This window comes from Perca flavescens, chromosome 15 (genome assembly GCF_004354835.1).
Source record: "Perca flavescens isolate YP-PL-M2 chromosome 15, PFLA_1.0, whole genome shotgun sequence".
In the NCBI taxonomy this organism is placed as follows: Eukaryota; Metazoa; Chordata; class Actinopteri; order Perciformes; family Percidae; genus Perca; species Perca flavescens.
Genome location: NC_041345.1, coordinates 22,900,725 through 22,924,520, shown reverse-complemented (window position 1 = coordinate 22,924,520; position 23,796 = coordinate 22,900,725). Strand labels below are relative to the sequence as shown.

The window sequence follows — 23,796 nt, the reverse complement described above, 5'->3', positions numbered from 1 at the left end:
ACCACCACCATCAATTTCCAAGTAAAAGGTCTGCATTGAAAATGTTACTAAAATTAAAGTACGTGTCATCAGGAAAATGTACTTAAAGTATTAAAAGTAAAAGTAATGGTCTAAACATTTCAGCTGGACTTGGACTAGGCCTGTATATTGTTGGGTAGTTTAATTTATAATACAACATCGTATTTTATAAACTACATGTGTTTTGGGTGTAAAAATCTTAATTTGTAAACTAAAATTGTCAGATTAATGTAGTGGAGTAAAAAGTACAATATTTTTCTCTGAAATGTAGCGGAGTAGAAGAAGAACGTGCATGAAAAGAAAATACTAAAGAACAAAAAACTCAAATTTAGTACCTAAGTAAATGTACTTAGTTACATTCCACCACTGCTCAGAGTGCAGACAGGAATGCATATCATATGACATGTACATGTGTCATATGACAGGACATATTAGTTAAGGTTTTGGCAGTTTCGATAACCTGAGCTGCACAGTTTGCTGATTTCGACAAAAGTGTGGTCATATAACGTTGAGTGGCACTGAAGTAATTATAGAGTGCATGAAAAATTGTTTTAATAAACAAAACATGCTCCCACAATCGGATGTGATTGGACCTCGTGATTTGTTTTTACCGCACAGACAACCGATCGAGCAAACCAACTAACAGGTGCATGAAGCTATCTTTGGCTAAACATAACGTTAATAAAGATAACACCACTGCACCTTCATAATAAAAGCTTTCTCATATCAGCCTTTAATGTTCGACAGAGAAAGTTTTACTTTGAAAGCTACTACAGGAAGTGTGAGTTTGTGTTAGAGAGTTAATGTTAACAGGTCTATGGTTAAAGGGAGGTCAGCTGACAGTTGGTTAGTTTACTGCTTCAGTTAGCTAGAGCCGTGCTAGCCCAGTGGGAGGTGTTTTTCTGTTTTTCTCCAAACATTTGGTTCACACTGACTTCCCTCTAACTAAAACAGCTCATGTTAGCTAGGTTGCAAAGTTCCGCGTTTTTTTCCAGCTAGCTAGTGATCCACATGACAGCTCGGAGCATCCTGCTAGCCTAGCAGCTACATTAGCAAGATACACTGGGAAGAAGTAAGGTGAGATGTGTTTCCTTTTGTTTTCAATAATGACTTTGATAATTACATGCATTCTGTAGCTAGTCCATAAATAAATAAAACACTGTCCTGAATGACTGTTTTCTAAGTTGCCTCCACAATCTGTCACCGAACTACACAGTAGTAGTCGGTAGACATTTGGTAAAAGACGATTTGCAATGAAAATATGTGGTGCTATGTGAATCATGTGCATGCCGAATTGAAAAGTGGTCCTTAAGGATTAAGACACATCTTGAATAATGTCTAGTATAAGCGCATTTCTTTTGTCAACGACCATATAAATACTAAATTGCAAGATATGTGATTGGAGTTCTTTTTCAATGCAAAAGAAGAGAGATAAACTACTTTTTAAAATCTGTTTTTTTACTTTCCCAATATTTATTCTTACATTATAGACCTTGAACAACCGGTTTTACCAATACTTTACTGGCATCAAAATTAAGTAAAGTACATTTGAATAAGAAATGAAAGTGATAGAACTGGCTATCACTGTTGTTGTAACAGCTGTTGTTTTTTTCTTTTAGGTGAGGACCCGTGTCATCAACCATGGCAGGTGGAATTACAGAAAGCGGGGAACCCTACTCCCCATTTGTGAGTATCATGCAGGATGCTGTGGTTAATTCTTGTTTTTCATTATTGAAGCACAGACATGCATTTAACTGTGAAGGGAGAGCTCCATACAAACTGTGAGTTGTCAATAAATTACATGTTTCGGTTGCTAGGAGCTGCAGTGGATGCATTTTTTTATTTACTTTTTATTAGTTTTCTTTTATGTGCCATCTGGGCACGAAACATACAACATAACATGACGAGGGGAGGATTTGTGTATTAAGTAAAACAGCAGTTAACATAAGCACATCATACATAAAATTATAAAGACCTTATTTTTGCAATCTATATGAAGTCAGGTCTTACAGTTGACACATAGCTAAGCCATTTCGACCAGTTCTCTTAAAAAATATCAGTTTGGTTCCGTAGTTTTGAATGTAATTCTCTCCATAACACATATATTATAAATTATAGCAATCCACTCATTTTATTGTTGGTTTGTCTTTCTTAAGCCATTTTCTGGTCAAAGCCTTTTTACACTCCACTTGCAGTGGATACGTTTTGAATGCTAAGTCCTCATGATTGCAGCAGTTAAAATGTTCTATCACAGTTTACACTTAGAGCTCAGAGGTAAAGAAGTAGTAGTAGTATTCTCTGATTACTTGCAGGTACTTTAACCATTACCTTGTGTTTTCAAGCTACTGATTTTCACTGCTTATTATGTTTTAAACACTTTGTAAACATTTTTCAAGTGAAACTTTCTTTGGGTAATCAAATGAGTAATGTCTTTTTGAGAAGGGATGGTGCATGAGACTTGTTCAGTGAAGAATAAAGAGGAAGTTAAATTGCTTACATGTCCTTCTTTTTACATAGCAGGCCTCTTTATGGTCTGAACTCAGTTTTGACAACTCATTTCATTCACACACTGCGAACGTCAGCATGACGTTTCCGCAAAGATTAAGTTCTGCTGGTTAAAGCTGTGAATCATTGAAGCACTCTGCTTCCAGACAGGAGTTAGTGCTATCTAAGTAGCCCAGTTGTCATTCTTGACAAGGGTTGAATAATTCAAGTAGTCTGATCTTTATCAACCAGAGGAACACCTAATACTGTAGTGCTTGAGATTTAGCATTTAAAGTGCTCATATTATGCTCATTTTCAGGTTCATAATTGTATTTAGAGGTTATATCAAAATAGGTTTACGTGGTTTAATTTTCAAAAAACACCATATTTTTGCTGTACTGCACATTGCTGCAGCTCCTCTTTTCACCCTGTGTGTTGAGCTCTCTGTTTTAGCTACAGAGTGAGGCATCTCACTGTTCAATCTTTGTTGGGAGTCACATGCATAAAGCAAATATAAAAAAACCACAATAAAGGAAAGGGGAAAAAGCCCCAAAGCATAATATGAGCACTTTAAACAAATATAATACAGCAGAAAATGAAATCATTGCTGAATGGCAGCAGCCATATTACTTGAAGATGCCTCTCATCCTGCTGATGTCTTCTCCAGGTGGGGCTGGTGTATATGTTCAATCTGATTGTGGGAACAGGAGCTTTGACGATGCCCAAAGCCTTCGCTACAGCTGGCTGGGTGGTTAGTTTATCACTCATCGCCTTTTTAGGATTTATGAGGTAAGTTTTGTTCTACCCAAACTCCTTACCATTTTGTTCTGTCCCGCATGCAACACCAGAGACAATGTTAACAAACCAACTGCCCTCTTTTCTAGTTTGTATTCAGATTCAGTATAACAGTTTTAGGTTCTAGAAGACGGGGAAAGTCTCCAGTCGCCTCTCAATCAGCTGTGCAAAAATTTAAAAATGTTGAATTGTCTGTTTTACCAATAAATTGTGGTCAACGGTGATGGCATGTGGCTAAGAGTCGCTCATCAGGATCGGGGAAATCCACTTGCCCGTCTGCTGCCGACTCTGCGAGCATGGGCTAGCTAGCCAGCTGGCTGATGAAGTAAACGCAGAGGAAAAGGTGGAGAAGATGAGCTCAAGCTAGCAAGACCATCTCTGCAGCCATCTCATGACAATAAGATTTAACGCTTATCAGGATAGGAAAAATCATCTCACCAGTCTCCTGCTGACTCTGCTAGCCTGGCCGGTCCACGTTTCGAAATGTAAACATGAGCTTCAACACAGGAGAGGTGGAGAAGATGAGCTCAAGCTAACGACCATATCTGTGGCCATCTCATGACAATGAGTTGCTTATCACGATAGGGAAATCTGACTCTGCCGACCTAGCCGGTCCAAGTTTCTAAATGTAGTAAACACAGAGAAAAGGAGAAGATGGCTATCATCAGCTATGACCTATGGCTAACATACCAACTAGGTGGACAAGCAAGACCATCTCCCCGTCCATCTCTACGTCAGAGGGGGCACAGAAGAATTAAACACCAACTGTGATTTTCTCTGCTGGGCATTCTGCCGGCCAGTGTGCAGGCGTTGGACAGTGAGCTGGTCTCCGTTGGTTTCCAGCGGCATGTTGGGAGCTGTGGTGTCCTATTGCCGAGACTTGGCAGAATCCTGGAGTGACGGTGCCGTCAAACCGGGTGACTCTTTTTCTGTGCGCTGATCTGACGGGCACATTCTGCTTCGGGATGCGACAAATAAAAAGAATTGACTGAAAATGTGTTTGAACTAGGGCTGCTTGATTATGGAAAAAATATAATCACGATTATTTCAGTCAATATTGAAATCACGATAATTTAACACGATTGCTCGTTGACTTCTGGAAAGATGTTGTAATTATTGAACTTAAAAAACAGTGGAAAAAGTTAAATAAATTAACAGTAAAAAAAACATACAACTGTGAAATTTGCCTCAATACTTCTATCCTATTTTAGTCCTATTTAAACTTTATTTTTTCATTCAGAACACAAGAGAAAATAAGAGTTTACTTGCAAAACGTAATGAGCTAAATATTTGTTTTTCTCGATTATGCTGTTTTTGTGATCATTGGGAGCCAAAATGATAATTTTCGATTAATTGCACAGCCCTAGTTTGAACATCAGGTTTTGTTCCCTGCTAAGATGAAAGTGATTATTCCGATGACTTTTAAGGGCCAGGTTTTAATCATATCAAGCTAGCAAAGTCAATCGTGTTAGGGTTTTCCAGTGAAAAGTGTGTAATATTTACTTATGCATGCTGCATGATCTGGCCCTAAAGTAAGAAATGATGCACAAAATATGAAAACAAAATCAAACATAAATATGATATATTGAGAGGTGTAGGAGTAGTTGATGAATTCATTGCTCACATATTGCTAAGTTTTAGAAGGTGAGGTCAAATAAAAGGCATTCAGTATGTGCTGTGTGTGTAGCCAGTTTCTCACTAACAGCCAAATATGAATTGTGGTCAAGTAAAACTTAACATAATTGTAATAAAACCGATATAAAAAGGTTTACGATGATTCGTTCAATTATCGCAAAGTCAAAATGGGTGCATATACATTTTTTTTCAACATAAAACATGCTTATATGTGAAAATGTCTTGTCTCATGTCTTTCTATTTTCAGTATTTTAAAGATGCCATAATCAATATTTTAATAATGACAATGTTAAAACAAGGTGAAAGGTGTCGCTCGTAGTGACTGCCCTACAGGGAATTATAAAAGATTCATTATAGTGAGTTTTGTCTCATTGTTTACTGTTCAGGTTCACTCTCAGCGCTCATAGCGTGGTTTTTAACGGAAAAGCTGTACACTGCCACTGTACTATACCTGCAGCAAACAGCAGACCAACACCATAAGACTAGCTGGTGAACGTAGCGTTTAGCAGCTAAAGAGACCGATATTTCCTGCAGGAAGAGGTAGTTTGGTTTCACAAATTGTGAACCAACAAATCAGTGATTGCAGGTTTAAATGAACTATATTTTTGACATTTACATGAATGTGTTTTCACTTAAAGCAACAGGTAATACAGAGAAGCTTTAATAGATCCAACAAACAAACCACAGTTTGGTCAAGGCCAGAAAAATGATAGAACAATTACACAAATACACTTCACAACCAGTCCTCCTTCATTTCTGTGTCATTAAAAGCCTCTTTTTAACCTGTTCTTTCCTCTCCCTTTACCAGCTACATGACCACCACGTTTGTGATCGAGGCGATGGCGGCGGCCAATGCTCAGCTGCGCTGGAAGAGAAGAGAGCGAGAAGAGGTGAGATAACAAACTTTTTTTTTTTACATTTCTTTAATAGGATGTTGACCGGATAGATGCTTTTCTATTTGCTGTAAGGATGTGTCAGACAAACCAAATATGAAAGAAGTAACTGTTCCTCTCTGTCAGAGTCTGGGTAATAAGACATGAAGCCAAACACTATTTACACCCTGCAGGCAAAACAGTGGAACTAATGGTCGTATAAATGCAGCGCAGGGACATATCCATGCAGTCCTGAGCTCTGCTTAGTGTGCCTACAGGTCTTGTTCTGACATGTTGAAGCATGGTTAGGCAGCTAATAACAGACCGCTGAAATAATCAGCGTCAAAATAAACACACATCCAAAATGGGACTGCAGTCAGGGAGAGTGATGCTCTAATTATACAGAAGCACACTGGAGGACACATTAATGAGAACTATCCTTTCTTCCTTTGGATCACGGTGGATTCAGTTGGTTTAATTGATTCCTACAAATAGGCTTTTGCAAATCCTGCTATGGCACCTCAGGGTCCTGTACCTGCGTCTGGAGGTCAGGATGGTGAAATGGCTGCGGAGTGGGTGTGGGTTGTCCTGTGCTATTGTGGTTGTGATGTGTGTGATGGCCACAGTGACTGTGTTCTTTCATTAACATTGTGACATACAGCCATGACATACTCTTTATTATATCATTATTATAACTGAAATGAGGCTATTTGCTTAAAGGTCCCATGACATGGTGCTCTTTGGATGCTTTTATATAGACCTTAGTGGTCCCCTAATACTGTATCTGAAGTCTCTTTTATATAGACCTTAGTGGTCCCCTAATACTGTATCTGAAGTCTCTTTTATATAGACCTTAGTGGTCCCCTAATACTGTATCTGAAGTCTCTTTTATATAGACCTTAGTGGTCCCCTAATACTGTATCTGAAGTCTCTTTTATATAGACCTTAGTGGTCCCCTAATACTGAATCTGAAGTCTCTTTCCCGAAATTCAGCCTTGGTGCAGAATTACAGCCACTTTGCGTTTGAAAGCCATGATGTCTCTCTCTCTCTCTCATGGGTGGGCCAAATTCTCTGGGTGGGCAAAGCAGAGAAAGGGGAGGTAACCTTGCTCCTTTTGACCTCATAAGGAGAAGATTCCAGATCGGCCCATCTGAGCTTTCATTTTCTCAAAGGCAGAGCAGGATACCCAGTCCTTGGTTTACACCTATCACCATTTCTAGCCACTGGGGGACCATAGGCAGGCTGGGGGAACGTATATTAATGTAAAAAAACCTCTTAAAGTGACATTTTCATGCCATGGGACTTTTTAAACATCCCATTTTTAAGCTCACGGTATCTGTATCACCAAAGCTGAGTGACCTCTCTCATCCCTGATGTCCTCCTTATTTAAACTGAAGTTTATTAGCACAAGGGTGTCTCTTCTTTCACACTTGAGCTTCTCTGGAGAGAAACAATGACTGTTTTTCATTCGTAGCCCAGTAAAAATGACTAGACAATAAAATATTTCACGTTTGAAGCCTGCAAAGCGATTCCCCTTTTTAATAGGAAGCTGTATTTTTTTATTTATCGTCCAATCATAGCACAAGTGGAATGTGTCTCTTGCCACCCGTCGATAAGAAGCCCAATTTGGATGTAAGTAAAGGACTGTACACTATTACCAAGGGAGACAACAAAGTCTTCAATCATTTTTACTTTGACTTAGAAAAAGACTTAAAATGGCGCCGCCTTTGCCTTTTGTTTCTCCCCCGGTACAGAATTCATCTTGCTTGATGCTTGTGGGTTTCCTGTTGAGGAGTTATGAGCCAGAGTACAATAGCCCAGCTCTAACTGAGCCCCAAACACTCACCTTGATTCATGGCTCCTGTACTCCTCTCAGCCTTTTTCCTCCCACGTAATGAAAAAGAAAAGAGGGATGAAACTGGAAACGTTTACCGCTGAATGCTTTTTATTTCTCTCTGCTTAAGCGAAGCATATTAACGAATAAAGCGATGCATCATCATATGTGTTTTCCTAGAAAGCCTCACCTACAGTATAAGGTGGAACCTAGAGACCGTGAGTTAAATAGTCCTTCTGTCTGAATTACCTGCTGGACAAAAAGTCATCAGTTCATATGGAAATCTAAAGAAAAAGATAAAGCACGGTATCAAACTTAGCCTTGTGATGTGAACAGACTCTTTTATAGGACATCCATAAATGTGTAGCCTAAAATATTACCTTACTGGTTGTGTTGCATCTAAGCCTGAGTGATGTTCTGATTAAATAGTTAATGTTTGGCACTGGCTAGGGATGTGACTGCCCTCTGCTGGAACTTTAAGTGGAGTGCTACTAGATTGTATTAATTCTCTCCCCAAATTTTACAAATCCATAAAGAAATAACAGCAGCGCTTTTTTTTAAATCTGTCATTTCCTAATAGTTTTGTAGGAAGTTTTCTGGAAAGATCTGTTATTTGGGAATGATTACAGGCAAACTAGAGATGATATTCTAAACAGTTATTAGAGTTTAGTTAGTTGTGTTCAGTTTAACAAACCAAAACCTTCAATTTAAATCCATGTCAATGATTTGTTTATTATTAGAAACTTTATCCTCTGTATGAGAGCTGCAGCTAACAATCATTTTAAATAAATCTGTTAAATTAAACTTTCTCGGTTTTGTCAGGAAATGGTGAAAAATGGCCATCACAATTCCCTGAAGCCCAAAGTGATATCTTCAGGTTCTTTGTTTTATCACAAACAGTCCAAAAGACTCATTCACCAGCTATAGATAGATAGATAGATAGATAGATAGATAGATAGATAGATAGAGATAGATAGATAGACACATACACACATACACACACACACACACAGTACAGGCCAAAAGTTTGGACACACATTCTCATTCAATGCGTTTCCTTTTTATTTTCATGAGTATTTACATTGTAGATTCTCACTGAAGGGATCAAAACTATGAATTAACACATGGAATTATTTACTTAACAAAAAAGTGTGAAATAACTGAAAACATGGCTTATATTTTAGATTCTTCAAAGTAGCCACCCTTTGCTTTTTTATTAATAAAGGAAAACATTCCACTAATTAACCCTGACAAAGCACACCTGTGAAGTGAAACCCATTTCAGGTGACTACCTCATGAAGCTCATTGAGAGAACACCAAGGGTTTGCAGAGTTATCAAAAAAGCAAAGGGTGGCTACGTTGAAGAATCTAAAATATAAGACATGTTTTCAGTTATTTCACACTTTTTTGTTAAGTACATAATTCCATATGTGTTCATTCATAGTTTTGATGCCTTCAGTGAGAATCTACAATGTAAATAGTCATGAAGATATATATATATATATATATATATATATATATATATATATATATATATATATATATATATATATATATATATATATATATATATATACATACATACATACACCTTCTGTCGATCAACTAATTGATTAATGGACTAATCATTGCAGTTCTACTGTATGTTGAATTGTTTGCTTGCTTTTAGGAATATGTCACTATTTGCATCTTGCTGTGCAGCATCTTAAAGTCTCTAGATGAGTGGGCTCCAGACTGGGGGTCAGGACCCGGTTCGTCAGATAATGACTAGGCGTGGAAGTGAAAAAAACAAACATGAAAAAGAAATCTAAATTCTGCCACAGACAATTTAATTGGTCTAACTTTTCTTATCTAATCTGATTGTTTTTCCTGTAAAATACCGTAAAGTTTAGCCTCTTCACCCTAAGAAAACATATTCATATATGATTGAACTACTTAAAACTGAAAGCCCTGTACGTGGAGTCGCATGTAGACTAGGGCTGTGAATCTTTACCGGTCTTTCCATTTGATTACGATTATCCTGTCGACGATTCGAATCGGTTCGATATCCCGATGCATCACCTCCTCAATATTATTATATATTACTACACATGGTTTTCTTTTTAAGCTGTCAGATATACAGTATATGAACTCCTCTTTTAATTTTTTCTGTCTTCTTATTTATTCTGTAAGTTTTTTTGTAACTGCTCTTAAAAAGACACTTCCTGAATGTAGTGGAGTCTGAACACAGCAGACAACAGGCAAAAGGCAAAAAAGAAAGAAGCAGCGACCGTAAAATCAACAAGTAACATCATTAGGCAATAATTAATTATGGTCTGTCACTGCATCGATACAGAATCGTCCAGGTCCGCAACACAATGCAATGATATTAACTGATTTAAAAACCCCTAAGGACACCTTACGAGATAGATTAGAATAATTTGCCTTCTTAAAGTATTTGCATCATCAAAACACAGAAAACCGATGAAGCACACCAACCCAATGAGCTGCTAGTAACGCTGTACAAAATATCAAAGGCCAATCAAGAGAAAGAAGGGCTGATTTGAAGTGCATTTCAGAACACACACACACACACACACACACACACACACACACACACACACACACACACACACACACACACACACACACACACACACACACACCTCCCCCAACCAACCAACCAACCAACCAACCAAGAGTGAAGTGTTTTACTCTGAGGGTATTCATAGGCTAAATAAAACCCGGATTCTGATTATTTTAAATAATATGCAATTCCTCAGATAATTTTTTTAGATTTTGAAAATTAAAATATCTTTCATTGAACTATGAAGCATTTTCTACAAAATATTTTTTTTTTCTTGACCAAATGAATGAATAAATCTGGAAACTTTTCACGGACCCCCTGGCAGCGTGCCACAGACCCCTGGGGGGTCCACAGACCTCACTTTGAGAATCACTCTGGATTGCACAAGCGACTAATTAAAACAAATTAATTGGAAGTGTAAAAATTGAAATCTTCTTCTTTTCACCTGTAATTAGTAGGTCTTTTCCAGCAGCCTTCTGATCCATTAGCTATCATTTTCTTTCTCAGAAATTACAGTATAGTTGGTAAGACTTCAAACTGTTTTAATCAGATGGCCTTTTTCATTTCATAATTTAGTTTTAATTCATATCTTTCAGCCAATTTAAGACAATATGTTGTACGTTGTGTACTAACGTTGCCATTGCTCCGTCGTGGTTGCATCATGGGAAACTGCTCCACTTTCTTTTCACATTCCCCTGCATATGGAGTAGAGATTAGGATTCAGCCTGGTGTTTGACTGTGTTTTACAAAGTTAGTTTGACTATGTTCATGCCTTGAGGCAGCGATAAAGCGTCAGGTCTGATCCATAGCCGCACATTAATCTGTTATTGTGTTGGCTTGCTTATGTTTGCTGTTTGTCACCGAGCCATTAGCTGCTGTCACTCCTCATCTCCTCTTCCTCCGTCGGACCCGGCCAGCGTGTCTCGCATTCATTCACGATGACACTCCCAAAGTTGACTATCATCGATGGCTAACTGGCATTAATCTGCAGAGAATTTGTGAAATGATAACGAGCGATGTGCGGGTATGCTATCGGTGTGAATTGTGAAGTGCTCCATTCAGCAAAGTGCGTGCCAGCTGTTGCTTGTAATTTCCAGATGTTGTCTCCCCCCTGCGTCACGTATACAGAGCAAATAAGCACCGTGTTAATCGCTTGTAAACTGACGGTTGTTTATGTCAAGAAATTAGGAAAACAGGCGTCTAAAACAGAGCTTCACACACATGTTGTCTCCACAGGTCCATGACAGCGACTCCACCTCCGAGTACTCTGATGATGATGTCATGGTGCGAGGCCGGTCGGAGCCGGAAACAAAGCCTATCTTGTCTGTTCGTGAGTATCGTATGTTCAATTTAATGTTTATGGTACATAGTTTTTATTACAAACCATTTTACTGGTACTGGTAAATCAATGTGTCTATCACAAGATCAGAAGATGGAGAAAGCAGTAAACTGCACTCTTAAAAGTTTACCTTTGCAGATGTTTTCTATTAAAAATTAACTAGATTCCTTGAGGGTCATCCAAGTTTTTTTTTTTTTTTATACTTTTTTAATATCTTAACAAGATGAGTTTCAAGTTATTTAGTATAAAATACACAAGCAGTTGTAATTGTAGTTCTTCATTATCTATATTATTCCTCTCTTCCTTAGGTGAGATTCCTTCTATAAGCTCCTAGGGTTTTCTTAATCTCACCTGCACAATCTTTATTTTTTACTATTTAATTTCCTTGTGTTACGGTTGTCTTGATTTTATTGTGCAAATTAAAAAAAAATCCCAAAAGACATAGGCTTCCTCCAACAGTGCTCACTAAATATGTAAAAAAAAAAAGAAATCGCATATAAAAAATAAACCCAGATTCTAAGACATAAAATAGTGCAATTTTAAAATGTACGGATAAAGTATAACAAATAGAAAATGAAATATACTGATATTCTCTTTGTTTGCCTGAACTAGGGCACTTTCGCATTGCGGCATTTTGAAATCTTACTTCCACTTAAGAGCGGAAGTGCTATTACTTAGCTCAGTGTCGCTAGATTTTCTATCCTGTAGTTGCCCAAAAGCTGTTTTTAAACTCAAACAAAGAAGCTGTCATGAAGTTGTTATGAATTTCAGGTGAGAAAGTAAGCCTTTTGATTCGATAGATGTCATCCGTTTTTGATAAAGTAACACCTATTTGGGAGTTTGCACCGACATTTTTCGGAGCTGTGAGGAGCTACAGGCAGTGAGACCAGCTACACTCACTTCAACTGTGTTTCTGTAATCGTCACCCTGAAAATAATTCTTAGCTACTGCTCTATAGTTCACATTTGTACTAGGTTTTTTTTTTTTTTTTTTTTTTTTTTATTAAATGTGTGTTAAAATAAACACAATATTTTGATGGTCACCAAACTGTGATTTTTAAACTGTTCAAATGATCTTAAATCTTGAGAAAATATATGCCAAGATATACGGCCAAGATAATCGAACGGTCAACTCTTTATTTTGTCGTGTAAAATGTGAGTGCTGTTGCGTTACTTTAGTTTAGCCACTAAATCAAACAATGGAGAACAACAAACTTCTAGTTTTTGAATCACTTTTTAACCTATTTTAGGTTATATCTTTTATTATCAGAATATGATAAATAATATATAATTATCATAATATGAAATGATCAGTCTGTAAAACTGTTAGACCAGAGTTTGGGGTCTCAGTAGGCCAGGAGTCATGTTGCACTACTACTTGTGGTGAATCCAGCTGATGTGCTTTAGTCTATTGAAGACTTACATAGGCTAAGCATTGAATGTAAACACCGCTTAATAGTAATGTAGGATGTGATATACACTTTATATTTGTAGTGTTTCTAAATGTTCTGTGTGACAGTGACAGTGAGTGCCATGCAAGACTTTGTTTCAGAGAAATAAAGTCCAATCAAATCACTAGGCTGCCCTTTGACATTTAGGTGCCTGTTGTGTGCACGCTATTTACTGCCGATGGCCTCCATGTTTTCACAGAGCGATCCGGAGGTCCCGTCGATCAATTCGACATCGCGGAGCGGGTTGAGATGGGTCAAATGGCCTCCATGTTCTTCAACAAAGGTAATATTCCTCTGGCCTCGAGCTTCTACTCTCGTGGCCCATTATTCAATTACCTGCAGACGCCGCCGTCATTAGCCACGTGTAACATTTATGGAGGCGCAGTAAAGGTTGTATGGGATGATTCTGCATTAACTTTTTTTTACACCTTTCATGTCCGATCCTCACATTCACAAAGGAAGGATTAAAGAATTATATATGGATAAATTGCCTTTGGTTGTAATTATACCTGTTTGAGACTCCATCAAGGCAGTTAATCTCCCTAATGTGCATGTGGGAGAGAGAGGGGGGTCCAACCTGTACTCGTGGCAGAGATGTTAAGGCTGCCTGAATGATTTAGGCGCCAGAATTGCAGTCACCTTTAAACTAGGGCTGCACAATAGATCGTTTTTTTATCGTCATTGCCAAATCAACTTACGCAATATACACATCGCAAAAGGCTGCAACATATCGCAATAGACACTTTTTTTTGTGATTTTCTTTCATTAAATTCAGCAAGCAATTTGTTGTATTTTAGCAGAATACTGAAAGCAGCAGAAATGCAGAACCGAGTACACTTTAATATCTGTTTATTTATCGCAAGTAATATCGTTACCGCGATTCAACAACGTTCTCTCATATCTCATATTTTCCTTCTATGCAGCGTGCAGCCCTACTTGAAACACACAGAACAATCACGCGGCTTTACATTCCTCATTCATTTCAGTACATTGTCCTGGTCGTGTCTGCATGCAGCACCCCCTTCTCCCCATCCCCTCCCTCCCCTCCCTCCCCTTGTCCCTTCTCTGTTTAAATACATGCGAGTGACTCAACAGTCTGCGGCGTCCCTGTTGTCGCAGGGATAAAACAACAACAAAAGGTCAAAGCTCCAACAGCATCATCTGTGCCGACACGTTCCGTCCCTTCAGCGTTTCAACACTAGGTGGAGCACTCGGCACGCACACACGCACACACACACACTGTCACACACATGCACTCGGCTCGTGTTCACACCCACACGTGTGAACGCACTCATGCGTGCCCGTCATGCAGCTCACGCTGTTAAAGCTGCAGTGTGCTGCCATCCATGCAGCCTCTTGTCACTCAGCTCAACTGTCCTGCTCGTTAAAGGTGAAGTGCTAAAAAAATACATCTTTGCTGATGACCTTTCCCACCATGAAACGGGCTGTGTGCAGGTGAGGCACGTGGAGGTATCGATTCGTAGTAAGGAAATTAGTTTTCACTCTTCTCTCTTTCTCTCTCTCTCTCTGTCTCTCTCTTTCTCTCTCTCTCTCTCTCTCTCTCTCTCTCTCTCTCCCTCTCCATGGTATGGGAGAGCTGCCCAGGGACTCTAATCAGAAATGAATTAGATGGGCACGAGTCCCAGCACATGCTGAACGAGGACAGGGGAAACGCAGCTCTTTTCGTCTCGGCTCGTCTATTCTGACAGCACCGAACTCCGCACTTTCTACCTGATATCCTAATTTTTCATACCCGTGTGAGAGCTCGCGTTTTTTGCACACATGAAAACAATTACCAAGTCCAGCAAGTTGTCATTTACATTCTTAGATATTGTCTCAAATGTTAAATGTTGCCTTAGTGAGCAGAGATACAACAAACCATTTAAGAGCTTTAACCTTTTTAACAAAGTTGAAAATTTGCTAAATTTGCTATAAAAAAAAAATCTGCAGCTATCTGCTCAGAGAACGAAAAAAAGAATAAAAAAAATCTGCCAGACATTCGATGCCAACTTGTAGTACTTTCAGGCCAGTTTTTTGATACTCTGTGCTGTGGATGTAGGCTCGGATTATGCTCGATCAGAACTAGTTTGTACGTACTTGTTGTCTGATCATACTGGAAATCAGAAGTGCTTATATCTGTTCTGAACAGCCACGCTGTAAGGAGGAGTGAAAAGCCATCGGAGGTGGAGACGCGATGTTTAAATATGGTGATATTTAAACAATATCATTCTTAATTGTGCCTGCTGTTGTGTGGTCTAGGTCTCTGTCTGGAATGTGTCCTGGGACACCTGTTATGATTTGACATTGACACTATAAATTAAATTGAGTTGAGTTAATCAGTTTGAGTTTATGTTTTACTCGTTTGCATCTAAAATGATACTTAGTCTTCTATGTTAATAAATTCAATATGTTTTGGAGTGTTTGTCAGAAAATGCAAGCAATTTTTATTTCAACCTATGCTCTGGATGTGCATGTTTCAAGATTTTACAGAGCAGACAATTAAAGGATTAATCAAGATAATCAGCAGATGAATTGGTAATTAAAAGAAGTGTTAGTTGCAGCCCTATAGATTCTTTATTTAGGCACTGCCTCTTGATCAGTGTGCATTCAGACTTTATAGATTTACACTTAAAATAATCTGCTAAATTGAAGAAGAAGCACATTAGAAGCTATTTATTTACATCTAGGATGTTTATAATTACAGCAAAGTGCCTGAGAATCGAAATCTCAGTCCTCTTCCGAGGGGAATGGCTGTGCTGTTTGTTAGAAGTGACAACTTGATTCAAACCAACTCTAGAACACAAACCTAAATTGGAAGGGATTATGGGTGTGCGAAGACAGATGTCGACATCTGATAACAGTGGTTCGTCTTTCTTGGAAAGCGGAGCAAAAGTAACAACTGAGGGCAAAATGCAGTCTGGACTGGCCATTGTATTCCGCTCTTTCTTCATCAGTTCAAGCAGCTAAATAATAAAGAGTGCAAACAAGTCCGTCAAGTAAAAGGACGTTAAAATCGTTTTAACCCAACTGAAGGCGTGACTGCCCACTGTCTTTCTGTCCTGCACCTTTGCAGGCAATTAAAAGGCATCTCTCCTGCTGCTCTAAGAAGAGGCATTCTTAGAGGGCATTTGACTTCCTCCTGGACTGAAATTGACATGGCAGCAGCAGCAGGGCAGGCTTGGAATAAGGCCATGAGTATCGTATCCGCCTGACCTGCAGCCACTGACAGGAATGTTGATGCGGGCTGGTTTATCTGCACCACTGTGGAAAAGTGTTACTATAACCTTCACATTGATGATTTGAAAGATAAGAAGACGACTTTGGCTAAAGTCACAAAGACAGACACTAACAGAGCGCTGTCTTTGCATCAGCATCTTGCCTCAGCTTTTCTCTCCCTCTGTGATGTGATGTGCTGGTTAACATTGCGGCTGTGCAAACCGCAGGATTGTGCCGTCCCTCCCCTGACATACGGAGGACCGTGGCGGCGAATAGTGATTTACTCCGCTGTAACCCGGGCTTCTGTCTTTAATGAGAGCCACATTCATTTTTAATACTTCAGTGACTTTTTACCTAAATGTCACACTTGTGCATTGAGAGCGCTGGCAAAATGAAAATCTGGAGTGCCTGAGCCACTGGGAAGATAAATGGGCATGTTTGCTTCAGCTTGCAGCCCAATCATTTTCCACACGCCACTGCTACAATACTTTTCTGTGTCTTTGTAAGAGATGCACTTTAATTTCAGGGAGGGTGTTATAATGGCTAACTGTGATCAAACAAACAGATGGAGATTACAAGTTGAGTCCCCGGATAGAAGCTCCACGAAAGCTTGATTTGTTTCTTAAAATAAATGTCCTGTCATGTTGTAACTTTAGAATCAGTTTAGGCCTTTAGCACCTCAGCTCTGCTTCCCGGTGTTTAGTGTTTAGCCTTAGTTTTATAGTGATAGAAGTAGCTCAGATTTTGTATGTGTGCTTAGTAGGAAACTAATGTCTGGATTCAAGGTGTGTTTGCATGATTTCACAACAGTAAAAAAAACGGAGGATACTTGCTTCTTTTTAAGTGGCTTTTATAAGGCAGTTTGATAGAAGAAGCACAGTGCCGAGGTATGGCAAGGATATGTCACTTCTGCTTAAAGCCTAGAGAAGAAATAGCATCTATGATAGCGTTAATGCTGTGTTACATCTCCCCTCTAACTACTGCCTGAAGCCCTTCCTAACCCTCTCAGTGTGGCCTGGTGTATCCGCTACCTTCTTCCTGACCTCAACAGGGTGAAAAGACTGTTACCCGGGTGTTTAAAAAAAAAATTATTAATTAAATAAAAAAAAAAAGAATGCTCCATGTTAGCTTAATGTATATTGGCATTGGCACATATTTTGGTTGCCATATGGTGATGCCTTAAATGTTTTTGTATAATTGCCGTTACATAATTTGTCCACCAAAGAGTGCTAATAAGTCTATCATTCAAGTGTCCTGCTCAGTACTTAGTTACAATTATTCAGTACAGTGTTAATCTTGGCAGCTATTTTAGATTTAGTCTTAGTATTTATACAAAAATGCTCATTAATTTTAGTCACATTTAAGTCATTCATATCCTCCATAGTTTTAGTCGACGACAACTCAATGTCTTAGTCCACTTTAAGTCAACGAAAAGTCATTACATTTTAGTCAACTTTTAGTCAAAATGTTTTCTTTCTTCATTTTGTCAGCTATTTTTAAATTTTTTATTTAGTCTTAGTTTTAAAACCTTTGTTACATTTCCTTGTTTTGCAGCCCTAGTTTCAATGATGTTAAATATTGATTTATTGTTATTTTATTGCACTGACAAAGATATCAGTGTGTTACCTGCATCACACAGAAGTTGTGTTGACATTGGCCATGTCGGAGTCTGTACTGTCCTATTTACTTATTTTAGAGACCTATTGTAAATGGTCTTGTTGCCTCTGGGGCTGGCTCAATTTAGATTTGATTTGTGAATGTCTATAATCTCAGTTCATCAAGTTTTGACTCTGATATTCCCACAAGAAGTAGAATTCGAGTATAAGGAGAAAAAGGTTAATGAGGTAATATTCAAAGTTAAAATCCTTTTTTTTTTCTTTTTTTATTTATCAGGGGCTTTCAGTGGAACAGCAGTGCAAGCTATTTGTGATCTTACAGGAGGTCAAAGCAGACTTCTTACAATAGGAAACGTAAAATAACATTTGCCCATTCCTGTTATGTATTGTACGGTGTTAAATCCCTACTGTATGAGGTAATAAAAGTGGCTTTTGGCTGTGGCTGCTCTCAGAGAGGTTGTCAGGACTGCTGTCAGTCAGAAGCAAAGTGATGATGGATAGGGATTCGTTACACAGCTACATGAAAAACCGGGCTCCTACGTGCAGACCCATTTTGCAGCATTTTTGCCCCGTGGCTCTGGGTAATTGGGAAATATTAGTTACAGTGCCGTGAAGGCCTGCATCCCCGTGGTCATGCAGAGCTCCCGCCTTGCTATCACTTACTGACAGCGGCAGCAAAGTACAGTACGTCCTGTTTCTGCTATCTGCCACTGAGACACTAATATACCTCGTCCAATGTTGTGCCACAGGAGACATTATGCAGAGTAGAGTAGAGAAGGGTTTGTTTCTTCAGCTGGCAATGTGAGAAATAAGACTTCTTTAACGCTGAAACATGTGCCTGTCCAATTTGAACTATATTTTAGATATTAAAATATGCTTCACATTATCGTACACAATATATAATTGCGCTTGAGTCAGTATTTCATCAGTTGCTTCATTACAGAACTACTTATACTGAACTTTGTATTTGAGGGTGCATGAAAATAGGGATGCAGTGATCCGACTTTTTCAGTCCCGATACCAATACTTGGGCTTTGGGTATCGTCTGATACGGAGTACCGATTCGATACCAACATCAGGCTTGGACTTAAAGCTATAGTGCACGACATTCAAACCATTGCCACATGAGTTGATACAAAGCTAATTAAGCCCACAAAACTCTCTCTGTATTTCTCCGTGTGGCTATGTTTACAAAATGGTGTAGTCCGGCAGCTTTCGCGCGCAGCAGCTCGAGTGATGCTAAGAAAGGACAACAGCAACGGTCAGCTTTGGAGACAAAGAGGAAATAAACATTACAATATAATCACCTCTTCTGAAGAGTTCATCATGTTCTTTTTGTTTTTTTTACTCCTCCTTGTCCTCGATTTGACAGGATAAACACTACTAGCATCTGTGTGGAGGAGGGGTGGGGGGTGCGCGATCACTGTAGGCTTGTATCATGTGGATGCAACGACAGTGGTGTTGTCATTTGTTCTCTTCCTCATGTGGGAGACGGATACTACGCATTAAGGCTTTAAACATTGCATTCCTAACTTTGTAAAACAAAATATAACAAATACATATATTTAAATTTGCTGAATTGTTTTTATGAAATAATTAGGAAGAATTGAATAGATCTGCCCCATTGTCACCATACCAGATCCAGCCATTTGAGTCAGTATTGGATCATTGCATCCCTACATGAAAATAAGTACCAGAGTTGTATCTTTTTGCTGCTTCACTTGCACATGACAAAAGTATACAGGTAAATCCAAAACTTGTCTTTATTAATATCTTAATGGTGACTTTGTAATGATACATGCATTTTTATGACTTATGACGGAAAATGTTCGTTTTTCAAACCTTGAAACCAGTAACTGGCCCATGCCTACTTTGAGAAATTCAAATGCCTAGAGAACCTTTTTTCATTTAACTTTTCAAATGTTAGACGCACTGTAAAGCTATGCATCACAATCTGCTTTAGCTAGAAATGAAGCATTCATCACGTTATATTTTGGAAGGAACTAGCAAAGGTAGAAATAGTGGCTGATACATTTTCACAGTTAAAAAGTTCAAACTAAAGTTCTTTGAGCTGTCATGTCTTTTTTTTTTTTTTTTTTTTACATCACTTGCATCTTTTATCAAAATATTGATTAAATATAAATGAAGAAGGCTGAAGCACAACATTTCAAATTCCTTCCATCAGTGCAATCATCCCTATTTATTGCCCCATTCAATCTCAGTTAATGCTTTTATTGATTTATTTGGGTTACTTTCAAAATGACATAATGCACATTGCCACTTTTAAGTAGAACTAGTAAAATATTTTAGAATAGGACTTTGTTTCATGTAATAAGGTTCATCACTTTTTGTTGTTTTTGCTTCAATATTTTGGGGTTTTGGACTTTTGGTCGGACAAAACAAGCAATCTGAAGACATTACATAAGGTAATTTTGACTTGCAGTACTCTGTAGTCTCTGATGTTGGTTTCATTCTGTTAACAGCTTTTTTCATAACTAGATCAATGGATGTTTATTAGGCTGCCAGATCCTTATTTTTTCAACTCCTTTCACAGCCTAATTTAACTGTTTGATCGGCACTCTCAACCCTTAATTCATATAAGAATCAGTCTAGCTGTGAATGTGTCACTTTTTATTCCTTTTTAAAGGACTCTGCTCTGTTTTCCTCGGCAGTAATGAATTAGCTGAGGGGTTCAGTGAACCCCCTTCGGAGAATTCAAGAGTGTGATTGATGTGTGGTGCACTGTGATGATCTGTCTGCCAGTTAAAGCCCTCCATCTTGTCCTGGCAGAGACAGCCGGGGCTGGGACCGGGGCCGGCCATTGGATTGAAAAGAAAAGGGCAGATGGTGATGAGCTTGTTGCTGTGGAGAGTAAAGGCTGACAGGGAAATTGTATTTCATGGAGTGATTAGTTTTTTTTAATTAATGCTATTAATATTTTTCATTAGACCAATAATATGTTCCTCTGCTGTCCCAGAAAAGGGATGGAGGGATGTAGTGAGCAGAGGTCTGGATGAGATTGCATTTTAATAGAGATGGCACCATGGTGGTAAAGTTGAACACACGTGGTTCCTCAACTATATTTCATTTTTAAGTGTTTGGACAGCTGATGAAGATGAAGAATGTGTTTGCTCGTCACCTCTTGATCTCATGTTCCTTTTAAAGGGATAGTTAAGATATTTTAAAGTTGGGTTGTGTAAGGTACTCATCCATAGTCAGAGTATTACGTTCAGTAGATGGGGGTCAGCACGCCTCCAGTTTGAAGAAGCAGACAGGAGTACGGAGTACCGCTGTGGACAAAGCAGCAGCTAAACAAATTTTAGATCTTAAAAAAAAAAAGATCCGTTCAAGTGTATACTATATTTATTTATTTATAAACTTTTCACCACAGGAATCCCTTTTTAAGTTTATACAGGGGGAACTGAAGCCGTTATCTATGCTCTCTTTTTAGCCACCAGACTACTCAGTTAGTTAGTTAGTGTTATTTCTGTAAATTACTTACTTTTTTCAAAGGACTGGTGGCTTAGAAAAGAGCATAGATGGCCATAACCGTTTCAGTTTCCCGTTGTAAAGGGCCTCTGCGGCTAGGTAAAGCAGTGAAAATATTTGAAATATTTTTTTTTAGGTGTCCTGAAATACATTTAGCTGCTGCCCCTCCGTCCGCAGCAGGACATTGCTTAGCTTTGGAGAGTCTGTTGATTTTATTCACATACACAAACTCTGAGTCATTCATGTCTTGTTCTTTTCATTTTTGTCTTTCAGTTGGCATCAATATGTTCTACATCTGCATTATAGTCTATCTATACGGAGACCTGGCCATCTACGCAGCAGCTGTGCCTATATCACTAATGGAAGTCGCCTGGTAAGACCAATACACTCACTTTATCACATTCATTCTCACTTATATTGTGAAGTAAAACATATATAGATGGGTTTTATAGACGTTCTCCTTGAAGAACATTTGGAACATTTGCTGTTTTCTGTTTTGGCAAGTTAGAACACATCTGTCTTCATCTCATTGGCTCTTCTTCCCCAGACACGTTGGTCCTGTAATCACCTTCTGAACTCAAGATTAAGACAATAAAGCTTTGCTGACAGAGGGCTTTAGGCCCGCTGACTTCTTACCGGTGCTCCTGGCGTCTGGGTCATGTCGACTTGCTTCCAGACAGATTTTTATTGCAAGTCCGCTGGCAAGACTGAGTGAGAATAAGGTTATTTTATATACTGTAGTTACTGACTCGGGACAGTTTCTCACAGTGATGTCTTTAACAGGAAGTTTCAAGAAAATAGTATAAAGTATAATATATGATCTTTTATAAACTGCCCACCATTTTGTCTCAATTACTTTCTATGACTACAGCGTTAACTAGAATAAATTTAACCAGGTAAATACATTTAAAAAAAAAAAAAAGCATTTATAGGTCGTTTTTGTAAAGATCTCAACGACACGCAAACAAAATGCCTTCTACGTCGTGTGTCTGTACGCCTGTGGTTATCGATATTGTGTTTTAATACAGCTAAATTTGTGATTTACTTTGTTCTCATTAACATCTTTCTTTCTTTCTTTCTTTCTTTCTTTCTTTCTTTCTTTCTTTCTTTCTTTCTTTCTTTCTTTCTTTCTTCTTCTTGTGAGACAACCGATACAGAACAGTCATTCCTACTCTTGTGCTAATCAAATGATAATTTTAGGATTTAACATCTCCGTGATTACAGAGAAAGTTATAGGCAACAGAAAATAGTCGTCTTGCATTTGATATCATTTTCAAAAGCTAATGAATTTTCAGTTTTTGAGTTTTCACATTTATCTAGTCTGCAGACAGTTCTCTGAAAGCTCTAATTTTGGGTGTGAAAAACAGACTTGTTGTGGATGGAGAACAAAAACGGTGAGAAAAAGATGCGTTTTCAAATTCAGCCGTATTATAACTAGGGGTGCAAGATCTATCTACTCAGTATCGTTATCGCAATCTCACATTGCGCAATATTATATCCAGGGGTGCAAGATATATCGACTCATTATCATTATTGCAATATATCGAAAGTGTCGCAATAAGTATGCAATATTTTGTAGAGCGCTGCGTCCGGTCCGTTGGCTGTGTGGCTTAGTTGTGTTTGATTTAGAGCCCGCTTGAAACGCTATAATGATCATCATTTCATTGGCCAGTTACCGTGCCATTTGCCCATGTTGGTGTATGTCAGCGCACGGGTCCACTACGTGACAAACCCTATGGAGCGTACCATGTGACGTGTGTGCATGTTTCGACAGAGTGACAGCGTAAGTGAAGAAATAGATAGAGGCAACAAAACGGAACGAATCAGAGAAGCTAAAGAAAAGTTATGTATGTATGTAAAACTGTACAACATGTTCTGGAGACATGGTCCTTATTTATTCATGTTGGACCAGTACAATATGACTGTCAGTTGAAATAAACCTTGTGTTGTATTTGTTATGAATCTATTTTGATGCATTGTCCCATAACTTTTGTAGTTTTACATGTGTTTAAAAATATCGGAATTAATATCGAGCGCAGTATTCACAATCGATCTATCACATTTTGTCATTATCGTGCAACCCTAGTTATAACCTGTAAACCTGATCCACATTGTTTGTGTTTTTGTCCACCCAACCTGAGAAATTACAAGTACACAAAACACTGAGATTCTTTTTAATTAAAGCTTCCTTTTTATAGGCCACACTGACAGAAAAATGTATTATTACCTAGACGCTGTGTTATTAATACTTTCACTTTACCCTCATTACGTATCTGAAGAAGAACTGAAACAGTCAGTTCTTCGTCATCCTGTCCTGAGGCGCACCACGCTGATGCTGTCGTATCGTGTTAAATTCTCTTCCACTGGTCCAAACCTTGCTAACCTTCCAACATGAATATATGTGAGATGTAACCGAGACTTCAAAAGCATTTTGCTTTGCCAAAGGCACACACCGCAGATTACTTAGTAGCATGGACAGAT

At 38.5% G+C, this 23,796-nt stretch overlaps 1 protein-coding gene across 1 annotated transcript in view; it reads left to right on the top strand.

The window, feature by feature from the left end:
- Positions 1 to 799: 799 nt before the first annotated feature.
- The window catches only part of tmem104 (transmembrane protein 104), a 65,434-nt gene continuing 42,437 nt past the window's right edge, over positions 800 to 23,796 (top strand). Inside the window, exons 1-7 of the mRNA XM_028600423.1 lie at positions 800 to 1,095; positions 1,638 to 1,704; positions 3,170 to 3,291; positions 5,741 to 5,822; positions 11,442 to 11,535; positions 13,194 to 13,277; positions 21,589 to 21,688. Coding sequence (XP_028456224.1) covers positions 1,660 to 1,704; positions 3,170 to 3,291; positions 5,741 to 5,822; positions 11,442 to 11,535; positions 13,194 to 13,277; positions 21,589 to 21,688 — 527 coding nt within the window. The 5' untranslated portion in view covers positions 800 to 1,095; positions 1,638 to 1,659. The remainder of the gene's footprint in view (positions 1,096 to 1,637; positions 1,705 to 3,169; positions 3,292 to 5,740; positions 5,823 to 11,441; positions 11,536 to 13,193; positions 13,278 to 21,588; positions 21,689 to 23,796) is intronic.